This window comes from Diadema antillarum, unplaced genomic scaffold (genome assembly GCF_040938485.1).
Source record: "Diadema antillarum isolate AM-2024a unplaced genomic scaffold, OU_Dant_1.0 scf00000178, whole genome shotgun sequence".
NCBI lineage: Eukaryota > Metazoa > Echinodermata > Echinoidea > Diadematoida > Diadematidae > Diadema > Diadema antillarum.
In genome coordinates this window covers 1,152,042-1,171,680 of record NW_027271067.1, presented here as the reverse complement: position 1 = coordinate 1,171,680, position 19,639 = coordinate 1,152,042, and the positions used below count along the sequence as shown (strand labels likewise).

Genomic DNA, 19,639 nt, shown 5'->3' with positions numbered 1-19,639 from the left:
TTGATGAGCGACAGCATGCCAAAATAGCCGAGATGTTAGCTGAGTATGGAGACGTATTTGCAAGAGGAGACAATGACATAGGTCGAACTACGATGATGTATCACTCCATTCACACGACATGTAATGCACCACTGCGACAAGGGCCGAGACGTCCGCCTATGGGTCTGAAAGATGAAATCGACAAACAAGTGAAAGAGATGCTGGAACGAGGCATAATCAAGCCATCAAGCAGCCCGTGGTCTTCCCCTGTTGTACTCGTAGATAAGAAAGATAGTACCAAGAGGTTTTGTGTAGATTATCGCCTACTCAACAAACACACTGTGAAAGACTCGTTTCCCCTTCCAAGAATAGATGAGTCGATTGATGCTCTTGATAGTGCAAAGTATTTCTGCACACTAGACTTAGCCTCTGGTTACTGGCAGGTTCCCCTTGATGATGATGCGAAGTTGAAGTCGGCTTTTGTCGTGCCTGGAGGTCTGTACCAATTTGAAGTGATGCCTTTTGGGTTATCAAATGCACCGTCTACTTTTGAGAGATTGATGGAAACTGTGCTGGCAGGACTTCATTGGAAGATACTACTCATGTACTTGGATGATGTTATCGTATTCGGCTCATCAGTGGAGGAGGTGATCGACAGACTCAAACTCGTTCTAGATCGTCTGAGAAGTGCTAACTTGAAGTTGAAACCCAAGAAATGTCACCTGTTCAAGAGAGAAGTCCTCTACCTCGGTCACATTGTGTCAGATAACGGAGTACGCACAGATCCTGAGAAGATAGAATCAATCAAGTCGTGGCCTACACCTGCCAACACAACTGATGTCAGAAGTTTTCTTGGCCTGGCGTCATATTATCGCAGGTACATTAAGGACTTTGCTGAAATTGCAAGACCACTTCATGTCCTCACTCAGAAAGAGAAGAAATTTGACTGGAGCTCAGAGTGTGAGACAGCATTTCAGACTTTGAAGGAGAAGTTAACAACCTCCCCAATTCTAGCCTATCCAAGAGAGGGAGTACCATTTCTTATGGACACTGATGCAAGCAAGTACGCTATCGGGGCTGTGTTATCACAAGCACAAGATGGGCATGAGAGAGTCATAGCCTATGCAAGTCGAACTTTGAGTCGGGCAGAACAAAACTACTGCGTGACAAGACGAGAGCTGTTAGCGATTGTTCACTTTCTGAAGCACTTTCGACATTATCTCTACGGTCAAGAGGTCCAAGTTCGAACAGATCATGGCGCACTGACATGGTTACTTAATTTCAAGAATCCTGAAGGTCAGCTAGCTAGATGGTTAGAGATTGTTACTCAGTATCGCCTTACCTTGGTTCATCGCGCTGGAAGAGTTCATATGAATGCTGACGGACTGTCAAGACGCCCTTGTTCCCAGTGCGGCCGCCTAAATGATGCCTGTGTAGGAAACAGAGACAGTGAATAAGATACTGATGACTAAGCGTGTCGAGTAGTTAATTGAAATGGTGGAGTAAACTACGAAGTTATTGAAGTTTCAGACATTTGAATTTTAGTGTTGTTGTTGTTGTTTCTTACTTAGATACAAGTTATTCATGGATGATGGCTGAGAATACAGCTTTTGATGTAGATGAGTTGACAGAGAGAGTTGCTGCAATTACTTTGCTTCCCTCTGTGACGTTTGAGAGAATTAGACGAGCACAACAGCAAGATGCTGACATCAAACATGTGTTGAGATGGAAAGAAACGAATGATGTGAAGCCAGAATGGAAAGAAGTGTCTGCCTTTTCCTCTGCAGTGAAAACCTATTGGGTGAACTGGGATTTACTGGCAGTGCGAGATGGAGTATTGATGAGGAAATGGGAGTCTGTTGATGGTAGTGATGTGACTTGGAAACTTGTTCTCCCTCGTACATTACGACCAGAGATTTTGATGGAATTGCATAATTCCCCAACAGCTGGACACTTAGGGGTACACAAGTTGCTTCATAAGGTACAGCAGAGGTATTATTGGGTAGGACTTGCAAGTGATGTGAGGTCGTGGGTGAGAAAATGCAACACTTGTGCCATGATGAAGAATCCGCCAAAGCGACTTCTTGCCCCTTTGCAGCAATATGGAGTTGGAGCCCCATTAGAGCGTGTTGCAATGGATATCATGGGACCCCTACCTAAGACTGATAGAGGGAATGTCTATGTGCTTGTCATCGGAGATTACTTTACTAAATGGATTGAAGCCTTTGCCATTCCTAACCAAGAAGCTGTGACGGTTGCTAAGGTCTTTGTTGAAGAATTCATTTGCCGATTTGGGATACCCAAAGAGTTACACACTGACCAGGGACGCAACTTTGAGTCCATACTGATGAAGGAAGTATGTAGGTTGTTAGGAGTGAAGAAAACTCGAACTTGTCCTTACCACCCTAAGGGAGATGGCTTCGTTGAGCGATTCAACCGCACTTTGACGACTACACTAGCTGCATCACTTGACCCTGATCGTCATCAGAGAGACTGGGATGAGAGGATACCATTCGCTATGATGGCCTATCGAACGTCAATCCAATCGTCGACTGGTGAAACTCCCTCTATGATGATGTTGGGAAGGGAAACCACTCTTCCGGTAGATTTGACGATAGAATCACCAACACCTGATGATGAAAATGACAAAGATGATTATGCATACAGGTTAAGATGTTCACTACAAGATGCACACGAGAATGCGAGATCAAAACTGAAGTTAGCAGCTTCTAAGCAGAAACAGATGTATGATAGAAACACTGTGATGCGTACATTCAAGAAGGGTGACTGGGTTTGGTTGCAAAGTATCCAGAGGAGAAGATGTCTATCACCTAAGTTGATGATGAAGTGGCTGGGTCCCTACCTTGTAACCAGTAAACTGTCTGAAGTAGTGTATCGTATCCAACAGTCACAGAGGACCGCACCAAAAGTGGTACACGTTAATAGACTTAAGATCTATGATGGTTCCCCCGCAAGAATTGGCTTGATGAGACTGTGAGACGCAATCCCCATAGAGTTAGACTGCCTCCACTTAGATATGGGAAGGATGATGAGTAAATGACTAACCAGATCATATTTGTTTTGTTTCTACCCACCTGATTGCTTCACAGATGAAGTGCCGTTTCTGTTCATCGTATTACAACACGTGGGAGGTGTATCGGCAACATCTAAATAATCATCATGGGACAACCATAACGGGGAGATGTAGGATCTGTGGGAGGGAGGTTGAGAATCAGAGAGCGCTCGATCTCCACCATGGAACACACCATCCCCATCGAAGGCTGCCCACCATCCAGTATGGTGTGGCTAGTGAGACGTATCGCAAAAACTGGATGAAGAATAGGTCCCAAATCGAGTTGAGGGGGGAGCGGATAACGAAGAAGGAAAGGCGAGACAAGGAAGAGAAGAAGAAGGAAAGGCGAGACAAGGAAGAGAAGAAGAAGGAAAGGAGAGACAAGGAAGAGAAGGAGGAAAAGAGAGGCAAGGAAAAGAAGGAGGAAAGGAGAGACAAGGAAGAGGAGGGCAAGGAGACACAAGACGAGCAGAAGGAGGAGCCAAGCAGGGGAAGTAAAGACAAAGTTACAACGGTTGAAGTGGAAGACGAAGGCGAGTGGGAGGAGATCTTCAGTGATGGTGACTCCAGTGATGATGAGGGCAGCAGCCACGACTCCGACGGCAACTCTAGTGACGACGATGGCAGTGCTAAGAATGATGACGGCGCTGACAGCAACTCTAGTGATGACGATGGCAGCGCTAAGAATGATGACGACGCTGGCGGCAATTCTAGTGATGACGATGGCAACACGAAGAATGATGAGAGTGTGAGCACCCCGAGCGCGTCTACTTCAGAGACAACTACAAGTTGTAGGAAGCGAACGATCGACCTGCGGGACGAGAGTGACGATGAACTGACCATTCTCCTGAAAAAGCCGTGCGTGGGGATCCGGGTCATCACTCGTATTGAAATCAGGAGCAAGGTTTATGTGACAGCACATGGACAGACGCGGCTCCTGAGAGAGACAGTGGACATTGTTCACCCGGAGTCAGACCTGTGCGAAGTGAAAGAAGAGTAGAGTATCATGTGAACTGTATATAGTTACTGTTGTTTTGTAAATAAGTGTAGATATATGAGATGTAACATATGTCATATAGTTGCAGTTGTAGGATATGAGTAGGAACTTTATTAATTCGGCTCATTTAGGAAGACATTAAAAGTTATAATTGGGATCTGTAAATTTAAAGGTGGTGGTAATAATCACTGGGACAGTGATTGTCGAGGAGGGGGATAGTGTGAGGAAAATGCTGTTATTCCCCCCCCCCCAAAAAAAAAAAAAAAAAAAAATCAATACAATACAATACAATACATGTAGTACATAATGAGAACAGCAATGTTGATATTGTCTTTGGATACAGGCAATGTGTTGGTAATTATCTCAAAATTGCTGACGGTGAACATTGGAATGTGAATAAAATTCTGAGAAATATAAAATAACAAAATTGAGGCATTTTACACAAAATGAATATCACAGTAAAGAAGATTTTATTGAAGAATATGTGTAATAAACAATGAACAGTGATGATAGAAGACTAGCAGGATGCACACGTAAATGACAATGTGTAGACGCTAGCTAGGCTACATAGACATTTGCACAGCGTATATCGTAGTTACCGTATCACGGAATGTCAACAGACGTATTCAGAATTAATGACATAGATTTTGGCTCTTGTAGATCTTTTTGGTATACAAGATCGAATTTTGGAAGAAACTTAAGTCATATGAATGTTTTTACAAGTATAAAATGAGACTATGTGGTTTTACTGGCATGTCTAAAATAAATCGGCAACGGCGAATCCTGTGTGCTAATTATAGCTCAGTCAGAAAACATAGAATAGTACATGTGGGACTGGGGTAAGATCGAGCGTATTCACGTACGAGAAATGGCGTTAAGATATGTGTAATCTCATTGCTTACCTTTTATGCTTGAGAGAAATAAGTTGGTGAATAGCCAGAATTTGTTCTGGAAGTGTAATGTCCAAAGATGAAAGTGTAATTTTTGTTGTATCCAGGTTAATTCCCCGGCGAACAATGGTCGCTGCAGTGTACTTCCCAATCGAATTTACCGCTGTGCGTGACGTAGAAACTTTTAGCCAATCAGCGTTCAGAGGCGTATTGTCTGCACTTTAGAGCTCAGGGTCAAGGGGTATAAAAGGGGCCCGGGAAGCTTGAAATTTTACCCTGGCTGAGAAATCTTATGAAGATCTTGACTCTGTACATCCTTGATGCTTTGTTGATGCTACAAGTACAATTGTGATCTGATACAGTCTTGAGGCTAAAGTTAGAGCAATTGTAAGTCTAAAATTCTCTAAGTCTCTAAATTGTTGTTAGCATTGTTAGAACTTATAAACTGAGATATGAGGATATAAACAAATACTTAGAAAATATTTGTGATGGTCTTCCTAGTTAGGGAAATTGGAAACAATTTTATTGACAAGATGGATAGCGAATTTAGGGTTTCTTTCCCGTTGACTTAGGCGAAAATAAACTCTGCTTTTATATAGAGTAGGGACAAGTACAGTGTATTAATTGTTTGAGAATATTTTCTTACATGCTCACAGTCTCTTAGGCAAATTTATTAAGAGAGGTTGTTATTTTTCTTTGCTAAACAGAGAGATGGCGATGATGGAAAGCAGGGTCTGGGACCCTGGGATAGGGGGTCATGAACGATGTCTCCTAGGATAGACTCACTCTAATTATTGTTGTTACCCAAGTTCTTATCCAGTTAGTTGTTAGAATGTTACCCAGATTGGTAACTGGTGTTTGGAATTTAAACTGCATTAGGATTCTAGTTAGTGTTGTCTAGAATCTAACTGTTAGTTCTGCTCTTGTGTGAGACGCTCGTTGAGACTTAGACATTTTGCAGAGAAGTGTGAACTTAGAATATTTTGTGGTGTCACTAGTCAGCACTTAGAAATTCTCGGAGAAGTGTGACTTAGAAATATTTGACAGTTGCAGCACTTAGAAATTTCTCAGGGAAGTGTGAACTTAGAATATTTTTATGGTGTCAGCACTTAGTCATTCTCGGAGAAGTGTGACTTAGAAATATTTGACAGTGTCAGCACTTAGATATTATTGAAGGGAAGTGTGAACTTAGAATATTTCATTGTGTCAGCACTTAGTCATTTTCAGAGAAGTATGACTTAGAAATTTTTGACATGGTCAGAACTTAGACATTTTTCAGAGAAGTGAGAACTTAGAATATTTCATGAGGTGATAGCACTTTGACATTTTCAGGAAAGTGTGAACTCAGGTTATTCTATGACAATGGCACTTAGGCATTTTCTGAAGTGTGGCAACTTAGAATATTCTATGGTGATAGCACTTAGACATTTTTGCAGCAGTGTGAACTTAGAATATTTTATGATCATAACGTGATGTGCAGTGGATTGTAGTTCAACATCTTATGAAGACATGAGGTGGTACCATAGTAGTGCTTTTTGCATTTGAAGACTGAATAGGTTATAGATATAGGTTTAGTTTGTGATGAGTGTTGGGCAGATTCCCTTCCCCTTCCCCTTTCTCTCCCCCCCCCCCCCCCTCCTTTCCCTTTTATTCCCTGATGAGGTGAAAGACTGACGGCAGATTCAACAGCTTGATGAGTGACGTGTTACCGTGCCAAGCCAGCAGTTGTGATGTTTGCAGTGTCAGAGACTGGGTTCGAGACGAAAGACAAGTTTGATGCTTTAGCTGAAGGTTGAGTCTCAATGATGCTGAAACTACAAGGGCTTAGCTGCAATCTGGCGATTGATGTTCTAGTGTGATGTGATCATGGCAAGCTGCTGTTCTTCCCCCCCCCCCCCCCCCCCTTTCCCTCCTTGTGTTTCTGTCCGTTCACTCATTACTTGTAGTAAATTTAACAAGTGTCAAAATCGAGTGTGCCTAGGGCAGGCCTGACTAGTGCACAGTAACGGTCGAGGTGCTGAATTTAGTGTCAGAAGGTGGTTATTTGACAGCGGTGTTTGTGTCCCACCAGTGATAGGTAGGAGTGTGACCCACTTGATGTCTATGCTATCACCGAGTACCGGGCAGTGAGATACCTAGGTTGCAGGGTCTGACACCGACAGAGTGAGTGCAGAACTTGCAAGGAACTGTTGACAGGGCCTAGAAATGTATCTGTGGAGTGTGTGCTGGTTAAAATCCCGGCGGGGTGAGATCCGGATAGTGTCGTGAGACTAGCAGAAAGACGCGTGTTATTTATTCTTGTTGTTTGCGTAATTTATTGAGCCGTGCTTTATAAAGGAGAAAACCAAGGAAGACTGCTTGCAGTCTAGATTTGGAGACAAATGCCAGGAACCGAGCTTAGTAACATCTAGAGTGGAGGACCGGTAATTGAATTTAAGTAGAAGACACTATAACCAAAAGTTGATAAAATCTAAGTTCACACTGTGCTGAGTGTAGCGTTAGTAATACTCAAGGTGGTTTAATAAAGTCAGTATGTAAGTAAAGAAATGCACTCATACTTCTCCAATGGGTAATATCAAACATAAGAATTGGGGCACAGAGTATAAGTATCAATGTCAGATTTTCTAAAATGGAAAGCATCTGTGTGTAAATGTTTGAACTGTACAATATTGTAAAGTGTACAGATCATTCAGAATCAGAGTGTACATAATATGTAACCACACTTACGACAATGTACTGAAGTTTGGAATTAAATGTTCAGTGTTGTTGTGAATTCAATCCCTGCTTGTACAGACTAAGTTTAGAAGAAAGTCAAGCGTTGTGTGATGATTGACTGAAAGTCTGCTTAGTGATCTGTGGATGCAGTTGTGATGTGTGAAATAATCTAAGTAAGAGTAGTTTAGCAGTGTAGAACAAGACCATCATCCCACGACCGCGTCCATATACTGTGGACAAACGAACCCGTCATCGACGCTCGAGCCAGTTGAAGTAATTAGTTTGATAAGAACTTTGCTACTGAGAGAGAAGGGATTACTAGAAGTTAGGTTACACTGTAGGAATGCCAGAATGTGTGTGCCGCAATTTATAAGTGAAATGTGCATGACAGTTAGGCCTGCTGAACTTATGCTCGAGAGTGGTTGAGAATGCTTAGCGTGCCAGTCTGACTGAGCGTGTGTTCGAAACACGTGTGGAGAATTTGTCGCTGTTTGGAGTGATGTGGTGCAATGACTGAAACGTGCACAGCTGACTCGTGGTATTTAAATATCTACACTAGGCACTAGCTTTTCTGACAGTCACGATTATGCACAAAGACACTAAATATCGAATTATCAACTCACCTATATTATGCTGAATGCTTGAATGATGAGATTGTTAGAAACTTGGCATAGAAGTCTTGTTGAAACAGGAGATTTTAGTGCAAAATCACGAGACTCACTGCATTGAAGTGCCTGTAGCAATGGCTCAGTAGGACTGTTTGGCGGTCAAGTCAGTTATCTCATTTGCATGTACGCACTTTCAACCAATAGCACATACAGTGTGATAGTGGCATTCAGAGTTAAAAAGGCACTTATAAAAGGAGTTTTCCGATTGGTCAGTGTTTGTTATGAATAGATTCTAGTTATTCTCCCTCTCTCTCTGTAGTTCTGCTGACAAATAAGGAAGTTATGTTGTTGGCAAGGCGTGGTTTACCTGAACAAACCTGGTGGCAGCATTACCTTCGAATGAGTGATATTTGTGAGATTTGATTGATTGAGCTACCGTTACGGAGATCTAGCCTTGTTACTGTTTGGTGGCAGATAGGACATATCTTTTAAGATCGCCACCGCAAATTGGTACATGGTCACGATCAAATACCGTTACAATAACATCAAGCTCCTCTCAACACTGAACAGTGAATACAAATAAAAAATGTGCCTCTTATACATGTACATACATACAGGTATGTTGCAATTTAAATCCTCTGTACTAGTCTGTGCATGCTCACCTCTGTATAAATTGCACTGTACAACACACACACACACACGTTAGGAAACATACAAATCCAATGCATTGTTTTATATGTACATGTATGTACGCTATGTCCTTCGTAACTTCGTGAAACTTTATGGAGTACTTGGGACGGATTGTGTGTGTTTGTTTGTTTGTTTCATTCTATTAAAAGTTTTTGTTACAAGTTTCCTGTATCAGGTTTCTTTATACAGCTGTACCATGTTTCCATTGTGCCATTTTACCTGTAGCTATACCAAATCACTCAAATGCAATGTCGCATACTCTTGTACAGTGTACAGGAAGTCTTAATTTGAGACAGGTTTATATCCAGTCAAAACATTTTTCATTTTCCCCACGACTTCAAAATACATTTAACTATTTTTTTTATACCATGACATAATTTCAAGAGACTACTTTCAAAATAAGTGCTTGCACTCGGTGCACTACTTTCCAATACAGTACATGTACTGTATATGACAAAATGAAGATACAAAAAGAAGTTGAATAATTGTCAGTTTTCAAATATTTTATTTCCATAACAATACATATATTCCATCTTTTGCACAAATTCCTAACTAAGGAAAAATCCAGCCTGCCATTTGAAACTTTATCACTAGTATGAAATAATGAACAAACACCATGAAAAGTGAACCAATATCAATTTTCCCTAGTAGGAATCACAAATAAGACATCTCATACGCACTCTATGGGTATTGAAAAATATGATAAATGAATATTGTGTGATACCATTACATGAATGTGACAAAGAATGGCACCAACAACTGGGAGGAACTAGAAATGAAATCCTGAGTAAAGCTATTCACGTCCTCTGGCTGTGAGCTACACATTCTATCGAACCTTCTGAAACTCTTCAATCAAACCTTTGTCACATATTTCATCAAAAGGAACACTCGTATTTATTTGACAATTCAGTACAAACATCAAATATTTTCAGACTAAGAGAATGCATCTCCAGCACCTTGCATGAAAAGGAAATATTTTACACAAAATCAGAAATCAGGTATGGTCAAGACAATAGATTGGTATTCTTTTATTCATCAATGCAATGCTTGCCATTTCCAAAATTTAATCAATCAATGCAGAGCAACTGTGGCTACTTATGGCAAAGGAAACTGCAAAGAGAGTTCATGGCAGAATCTGCATTCCCATCACATGTTCACTTGTATTCAGGGCAGCGCTGGAAGATGAAGATGTTGTGTTCACGTTGTCACGGTGATATGGCAGAGCTGGAGGTACTTCAGGAGAGCAAAGGTAAAAGCAGTTGGAGGCGGCATCATTTGTAGTGGCTTAGCAATTTGGGTGCGACCTGCAGGTGGGAAAAGGAAGACAAGGCCAGCAGAAAAATATGAATGCCACATTTCACCAGATACGGGATAATGATCTACAGGCAACTCCTGTAACTGAAAAAGCTGTTATTTTTGTGCAGAGATATTTTTTGCAAATGAGGTCACACACACTTCCATGAGATATTGTTTTGGCAATTGAACACTAGGGCTATCTAACTGCACTCAGACCTGTCTGCAAATTTAATGTGATGGAGATAAGGTGGTGATATTTTGGTGTGTTGTTAAATTTGCATAGCGCCAGTGATTCAAGGATTTTGTGAAAATTCAAAAAAAAATCGCCAAAATACAGCTTTTACAGTAGAACAAGGTCCTCGGGACAGGTTACTTTCTTCCATTAAACACTGTATCAGAATTTTATCAAAGTCAAACTTGTGTACGTTTGATTTAAAACAAGACAAAGTCAGAGGTATTTCTTGTATTTCATATTACATAGGACATAGGACTTTCTTGTATTTCATATTACATAGGACTACATGACTCTTTTCTTGTTTGCTTGTTTCATTTCCATCTGAGAAGATGGCTGGATCTTTTACATGTATGAGTTGTTACTCTCTCACACACAGAACCTCCATTTTATGTCCTATCCGAGGGGCAGAGTGTTTTGCCTCTTGCTAGAGGTGACGGTATGATTACACACATTGTCACAACATTGCTCAGTGGGACCCGGGAATCCAACCTGAGTTCTTAGGATCATGAGGCAGACGCACTACCTACCGACTAAGCTAACTAACCACCCGACTCTTAACTGCCTTCGGAGATTTCACAACTATTATGGACACATTAGTTAACGATGTTCAACAATGGCCAATTACTTTGATCAAGATAGGGACAATCTTATCATGATTCAGTTCAACGACACTCGAGCAGATCACCCCAGTTAGGTCATTGCCAAATACAGTCTCACAATTACTTCTACTTACAGCTAAATTTCTTTTGCATAGTAAAATATTGATCTACTTAGGTTCAAGGGTGTGTACAGTTCTGGTCAAGGTGAGGATTTAGCTTTTAATGTTTTGCGAGATATTCAGAAACCACTCTACGAGATGTCAAAGAGCATGCAATTCTAAGGGGTATCAAAAGTTTATTTGATGAAAATCAGTTTTGAAATGGCTGAGATATCCAAAAACAAGGTGAAACAAAGAGATCCTAATAAAGTTGTGGCCTGTCGCCTTTTATTATTATCACTTTTTTGGATATCTCAGCCATTTGAAAACCAATTTTCATCAAATAAACGTTGAATCCTTCTTAAAATTACATGCTCTTTCATATTTCATAAGAGGTTTCTCATTATCTCACTTAAGAATGTTCAATACATGAATCCCCACCTCAACCAGTACTGTACAGTCCCTTTCAGATCTACAAGCCTTGATCAGTAATATTCGGCCATTATCAACCGTCATGACCTTGTGTGTTCGCATTAAATAATCTAATAACTAAAGTACCGGTACATGTAGCGAGAACACATTTCTCTGTGTGCAATACATGGATTGCGCACAATCGATCAGTGTGGCCAGCTCACTGGAAACCGCAGTAAATGGTGTTGCAGATAAAGGGCCATTTACTCATATTGCTCCTCGAATCGTATTCTATGAAATTTCATATTCTATGAAAGATCACCTTCTTATAAATATAGAATTTTCCTCTTCAGAAAAAGAAGATGAGACAGCTAGCCTCCAGAAAAACCACTGACATGTGTCAAACTATGTCATTACAAGCAACTCCCAGGAGTACTCTCCTAGAAGGAGAAATTTTTTCTCGCACTATAACATGAATAACTACCAACCTGATATTCACCCATTCTCCCCCAACACGATGATACAGTCAACCTTGCTTGAGTCGATCTTGCATAAGTCGAAAGGTTTTTTCAAGTCCTCTTCTTTTTATATTCTATTGATTTCAATCCCTCATAAGTCGAATTTTCCCTCGGTCGAAGGTATTTCTTCAACTAAAGGCAAGGTTGACTGTAGTCTGAGAAGTATTCCTGCACCATGTGGGATACTTACGCACTTATCTACACAGTGAATGAAGTCAAACAGCTCCTGCGTGCACGTCTCTTCTGTGTTGGACTTCCCACTGACCCGGTCTGTGCACACATCCAGCTCCTCCTTGTATTGGGCACACGCTGAGGAGGCTTGGCAATCTTCGATCATCGTGTCTCGAGGGTCCTGCAAAATCAGAGGAGATCATGAAGTCTGCCAATATATGATCTGCTTTGCCATGCATGATTACTCATGTCTATACCTTTCAACATAAGGTTTTGGCATCCCTCAGCACAAACACACAATGATAATGTACAATAAACAATATACGTATGAAAATCATTACTCACTTAAAATATACAGTTGACCTAAGAAGCAAGAATACAATTAAACAATGTTTTCACCATCAGATGAAGATATGGCTTCAGGTTTTATTTACATCAAAATATAAAGTGAATGATACCATTAAAATACAGTAAACTTGTACAATACAAATTAGAATATTTGAAAATCAAAAGTTTTCTGTGCTGCAATTGAGATTTCATGTTAAGAGGACATGTTACTCGAACAATGTACACTGTACTTGCTGAGCATGAAATGTAACATGCATGTGTACTACCTTTAAGAACCCTAAAACTTGATGAAAAATAATTACAATAAAAGCAACAAACTACAATGTATAATGTAACCTCTTGACACCATGATATTGGACCAATTTTTGTTTTTGTTTTTGCTGATTCATCTTTCCACAAAATTAAAAACTTCAATCAGAATAATGTGCAGTTGTCATGCGGTAAAAAGTCAAATAATGTACTAGCAGATTACATCTCATTTATAGAACCTCTAAATTCCTTAAGATACTTTGATGAAATTTATCACAAATTAGAACTGATTTCACAGGATGTGTTTTTCACTAGATTGAAACAGTTTTCTGATTTCAGACGTCCCACACTGTTGATGACTCATAAAGGGGGTGTGAACAAGGAACAGAAACCCCTTATCAACACTGGTATTGGCTCAACTGTCCCATTTCATTCTACAAGGTTCATGGAGAGACACCTAATGTTCATTACACACCTAGACAAAGGATTCGAGAATGGCATGTGCTTTAGAACTGCCAATATCCTTTTACTACAGAACTGCAAGCATTTCACACAGGTGGGTCTGCAGTAAAGCTGTAATTATATACAAACTGTACAGTATGTCCCCAAAAAAATTACAATGGGGCCCTCCGCAATGATATCTTTCAAAACAGTGAATCAATCTAAATACAAATTCAAGGTATGAAACTATAACTCATTGCCCACATCTTACAGAGAACCCCATTCGATTCGCTTCAGTGGTCAAAGAGAAATGACGAATTTTGTAGAGGATGTTGGGAATCTCTTCTGTCCAAATTCTGTCTATTATTCACACACAAGAGCATTGAATTGCTAAAATTGGAAGAATCAGACTCATGACATGCTTTACAACAATCCACATTTCTCTGTGACCGCTTAACCAAATCGAATGGGGTTTTCCGCAAAATAGAACTGAGATGTTATGTTTTAAGACCCTGAAGTAGCACTTAGACAGGTTGATCATATTGGGTGTTATCAATTCGAAAATCTGATTGCAATTTTTGGGGCGACTTACTGCAGTATGTCCCCAAAAAAATTACAATCAGATTTTCGCATTGATAATGCCCAATATGATTAAATTTTTTAAATGCTACTTCAGAGTCTTAAAATATAGCATTTTAGCTCTATTTTGCAGAAATCCCCATTCGATTTGGTTAAACGGTCACAGAGAAATGTGGATTTTTGTAAAGCAAGACATGAATCGGATTCTTCCGAGTTTAGCATTTCGATGATCTTGTGTGTGAATAATAGACAGAACTTGGACAGAAGAGATTCCCGACATCCTCTACAGAATTGCGTATTTCTCTTTGACCACTGAAGCAAATAGAGTGGGGTTTTCTGTAAGATGTGGGCAATGAGTTATAGTTTCATACCCTGAATGCGTATTTAGTTTGATTCACTATTTTTAAAGATATCATTGCGGAGGGCACCGTTGTAATTTTTTTGGGGACATACTGTATATTAGTAGTGTATAAGCTGTTATTTTTGAGTACAGATGTTTTCGCGAATGATGAGGTCATGGACATTTTCGCGAGATGTTGTTTGCGCGAATTGACACAAAGCTGTTGTAAGTGCACTGTAACACCAGCACGTGGGCAACATTTCCGCGTGTTGTTAAATTCTCGGTCCTTTAGTGATTCACAAAATTTGTGAAAAATAAACCTTCGCAAAAATAACAGCTTATAGAGTAATACCTGGTTCACTTTCACATGCACTGAGACTGCTAACACTGCATGGAAGGGTACGTATACCGTAGCAATCGTTCCAACAAAATTTAGTCCACCATATTTAGGGTAGAGCTTTAACCTCCCCAGAATCAATATTTCATGCACATTGTCATCAGATTTTGTCACGCATTTCAGACACCCAAGTCAGAATCCAGGAGCATATCCCCCCCCCCTATATCCCACTAGAAATGATCTAAACACTAGCTAATAGTGGGGTAGCACTGATCTTGACCTTTGACTATGTACCCCCAGCAACAAACACAACCCATCCAATCCAACAAAAGTGCAACATTGACACTATTGCTAAGATATGGTTGATAAAAGGTTGATGGTTGATAAATGGTTTATGAAATCTTCAGTTACTTACCACAAGATCTTCCTCCTCTTCCTCTTCTTCCTCCTCCTCCTCCTCTTCGTCCTACAAGAAGCGGAATACAAAACACGGTTAAGTACTGCAAATGTCATGAAAACATTGTCTCTTTGCCATGTACAATGATAATTCACATCATGTATACCCTCTCAAGGACAGCTTCTTCGCATTTGGGCGAGTCCATACATTCAAGGTTCAAAGACAGGTCTGCACACTAGAATGGGCATTTGCAGAGTACTTGTGCATACAATTTGTAGATCTAGCAAAATGTACATCTGCCCAAAAATTAGCAGATTAGAAAATGTTTGATGGTTTGGATAGTTGATGAATTCCATAAAGTGTTACGTCAGGCAAACAAATGCATTGTGTCACTCTGAAAACAAGTGAGGTGTCTAATCAACTGAGAAAAGTAAAAGGTTCTATGTACCCATGTGCACATAAGCCAACTACAGCTGTGCATCTGCATGAACTGGCTTATGTTATCACTAATTGTTAAATGCGCTGCCTCTTTGATGGGATGCTGCTTGTTGTCAGGGAAACTGGGTCTGTAGAACTACTTCAAGAAAACCCTGCTATGCCCTAGTCACCAAATTTACTTTGTTATAACCAGAAACTGTACCTCATTTTAAACATACTAAAATAGAGACCTGCTAAATATTGTGTTGTCTAATAGTGCAGTCTGACCTTGATCAACCGGCCATCTCTTATCCAGACTTTTCTATCCGGATGCCTCCAAGTAGTGAAGACAGACAAAAAAGGTGATTTCAACTACAATTAGATCTATCTTACCTCCTTCACAACTCAACACAATTTACCTATGATATTCCCCACAAAAACATGTTATGAATTTTGTGGTAAAATGTTTCAATTGCGTGAAGTATGATTTTTAAGAGTGCAAGCATGAATTTTATTGTTGTGCAGTGTTGTACATGTACACTACAGAAGTAGTTACCACCGGGTCGTCGTGGGGCAGCCTAGTATTTGTACTCAAATGTACATGAACATTGTTTCTCCCTTATCTAGCCAAATTGCTTATTGTGGACAAATCATGAGTGGCTTGCATAATACATTACATTGTAAAATTAACCGTAATGAGAAAGCGGACATTAGTTGCACTAGCAGAGGCATATCATATTCTATAAGCTGGTAATGATGATGTCAATGGTCTGGTGATGCAAGCCACCAATAATTTGACCATAACACTGTCTAAAATTTGATCTCCTACTAGGTTCCTACTACATAGTAAAATGTACTTGATGTAGACAGTAAAGAAACCTGATACGCTTTTGCGCTCAGTTGAACTTTGGGCTTGGCACAGGAGGTCGAACCTTGGTGCCTAAGTCATAGACAATAGACAATACTCTTGTCAGGTAATCTAGAGATTTCTCTAGAGCACATTATGTAGTACTATCGTGTACAACACTGTCACTATTATACAGGATCACTCTTTCATTATCAAATGACATTGTCAATTCAACTAGTTCTATTCACATTGGCACTGTGTCATTTTCACTCAGTAACATTGCTTTTATACATGCACAGATAATGCTTGTTTCAATTCTAAATCAGGGCAGGGGTTTAACACTAATTAGTACAAATTGTAATAGACAGAGAGATCCGTCTGTCCAGTGGAAAATTGTATCTTTTTTTTTTCTTTTTCTATTTTATTTCATTCTATTCATCTACTCATTTATTTATAGTCTATTTGTTTATTTATTTTATTTCATTTTTTCATTTCTTCTTTCTTTCTTTTTTATCGCTCTTAAGGGGATCCATAAAGCCAGACGCAGTCTCCGCGGAACATATCCCCGATGACGCGACGCACACCAGATGATACAGACAGATCTTTCACTCAAACAGTTACTACTATACTACACGATACTACTAACTAGCTTGGACAAACCACTCGTGCACGTTGCACTCTTCCCCAAACGATTCACAAGATCTCCTCCACGAATCTTTTGCCTCCCTAGAATACTAGGTAATGATAAAGAACTCCCAAACATGCTCTTACTACATTTTTCAAAAGACAAGGAGACATTCAGCGATAATGGAGTTGAACTGTGACTGTTACTGTAACTTTATATCACTTCACACTCATTACAGTCGTACCAATCGGTCGGGACACGGTTTTCAAGGCACGGGACCAGCCTGAAGCATTTTCAGTCATGTCCAAAAGGTAACCTTTTTAGAATTAACATGACATCAATGCACGTCACGAAAGTTACAGAATTTAACTTTCCCCGCAGAAGTATTAATCCTACACTTCATATTCTCACAAGTCTGGATTAGTTTAAAAAAATTTGAGGACATATTTTACCTCAGGAGGGTTGCCGGCAAGAATCTTCTCGTCGTCGATCGCCATGATGAAATTTCCAGCGTACCGACCGTAAGCATGGAACGTAGAGGGCACCACACAGGAAGTTGAATGTTAATAGTCGATATCCCATTGGTTAATTTTCTGGCTCTCTGATTCACTAGCCAATGGTGTATCGTGTTGGATAAGGCTTTTCAATCTTCACTCCCACCCCCCCCCCCTCCCCACCCCATCACCACAGCCGCCATGAAGAGATAAAAAGAAAATGAGAAAATGTAATTCTCTGAGGAATAGACACCTCTGATGGTTTGAAGTATCAAAGACAGTTGATGTAAAACCTATTTGATAAAAGATTGTTTCGGAGTTGGTGACAAAAAAGAAAGTTTCCGAGTGTGCTTAGGCCCCCTATACAATGTTGAGAGATTCTCAGGAACACTCATGTGAGAAAAAAAAATATAGGGAAATGGAATACAATATTAGAAGTAGACAACAAGATGTTAACTTGGTCCTCTCTTCCTTCAAAACATTTTTAATTGTGCAATTGAGACTCAACTTCGTTCTTTTTACTTTTGTATTTTTCATGAGACGATACTGAATGTCTTTTTTTTTACACAAAATTCAGAAAAGAAACAATCCCAATTGCTCATTATGACACCGAAGCCCAGAAACAACTCTCCTTTATTTTGTCACTGCCCAAATATTTTACCCCTATGGCAAAAGATGTTTGATATTTTATTCATGAAAAGACAAAGAAAACAAATACATTTTCAGATTTTAATATGACGTTTGTAGTAAAACATACAAATCAGAGGCTAGATGATTGTGAATATAAACTTTCATTTTCTTCGTTTGAAATTATATATTAGCAGGTATAAATTCCAAGAAGTAATCTAGTTTTGAACATTTTCTTTTTTGCATTTTTTATAGGATTTCAATACTAGTATTTCATGAATTTTGTTTTGAGTGTCTAATAACGCAATTATTGATATGTGATATTAAGTGACTATTATAGGTATACAGAATTATCATAACATCGTGCGAATTGCGTCATTCACTCTGGTTTCAAATTTCCACTTCTGATCTCGGTACATTCGTTTGTTTTATTTCTGTTATCTAATTTGATGTAGTACTTTATTTCTTCAATATTTTTCAAACAATCAATATTGATTCATATATCATGGGGTTCACATACACTCACACACACACACACACACACACACACACACACACACACACACACACACAAATGAAGAGCATGTGTAAAACACATGAAGAGTGATCCTCAGATGATCATCCTCAGATGATAATGACCATTTATATTTGTGTTTGATGTTTGTTTGTCTTATTTTTTTCAAACATAAGATATGGTTGTATATATTTTGTACTTTTGTTTTAGTGTCAATCATTTTGTAATCCCATCACTGAGAAAGTGGAAATATGAAATAAACTTGAAACTTGAAACTTAAAACGAGATAACTCTAGTATTGCTAAGATGAGATATTTGGGAGAGACGTTGAGAGAAAAACAGAGAAATGTGTGGCATATTCTTGATCACAACTTCATGAATATTCCTTATTATGTTTCAAGTGAGGTATCACTGGAAATGACAGTGTGGATTTATCTGATGTTGGACTTACTTTAAATTGTTTTATTTGGTACTCAATTCAACCTAGAACAATATCATGTTATAAACTTTAATAACAGAAAATTGAATTTTCGTATTTTTGTATTTTGTGCATGATGGAATTTTGGGGGTTATGACTTCGTCAGTTCATTAATTTGCATATTCACATCAAAACTTTACCATACAAGATCATTCTATATTACAAAAATCAGCGAAACTTAACAATTTCATAACTCAAATTCATCAGGTTTTGATCAAATTTGCACTTTCGTATTCCTTAGATTTTACTTTTTCTTATCAGACTTACTTTAAATTGGCCTGGAATTCTCCTTTAAGGTCCTCAATGGAATCTTGATGCACTAGATCGCGGCCGCTATCACTGTTGTCTTTTCAATTCAGTTCAATTCAATTCTGATCAATTCATATATTTTTTCAAACAAAACATAGCACAGAATAAATCAGGAATTGTATCTTAAACGTATATTCGACTTTGCAAAGGATAATTTAGTGATGCGTGCATACTGGCGAAAAAAAAAAGTTACGCTTCAGTTGAGAAAAAAGTCTTCATCCCTCTTTGGCTCTTGCTGTAGTTCCTTCTTCCACAAGATGTATCCATCTGTATCGTCGATTCGATTGGAGATGCATCATTGGAGTTTTCATTCACCCTATCTTTGTCAAGTATGATTTTGCCCTCTAGTCTACCCGG

The 19,639-nt window shown here is 39.3% G+C and overlaps 1 protein-coding gene and 1 long non-coding RNA gene across 2 annotated transcripts; both read right to left on the bottom strand.

Moving 5' to 3' along the window:
- Positions 1-1,373: 1,373 nt before the first annotated feature.
- On the bottom strand, positions 1,374-3,219 carry LOC139722942 (uncharacterized). Its single transcript, XR_011710312.1, has 3 exons — positions 3,075-3,219; positions 2,381-2,609; positions 1,374-1,408 (listed from the first exon to the last, which is right to left on the bottom strand). It is a non-coding gene; the product is annotated as an uncharacterized lncRNA (long non-coding RNA).
- A 6,179-nt stretch (positions 3,220-9,398) lies between these two features.
- On the bottom strand, positions 9,399-17,377 carry LOC139722941 (cytochrome b-c1 complex subunit 6, mitochondrial-like). The gene is made up of 4 exons (XM_071634223.1): positions 17,313-17,377; positions 14,990-15,040; positions 12,300-12,461; positions 9,399-10,256 (listed from the first exon to the last, which is right to left on the bottom strand). The coding sequence occupies exons 1-4, from the start codon at positions 17,355-17,357 to the stop codon at positions 10,224-10,226; spliced, it is 291 nt and encodes a 96-aa protein (XP_071490324.1). The 5' UTR covers positions 17,358-17,377; the 3' UTR covers positions 9,399-10,223.
- Between the last annotated feature and the right edge of the window lie 2,262 nt (positions 17,378-19,639).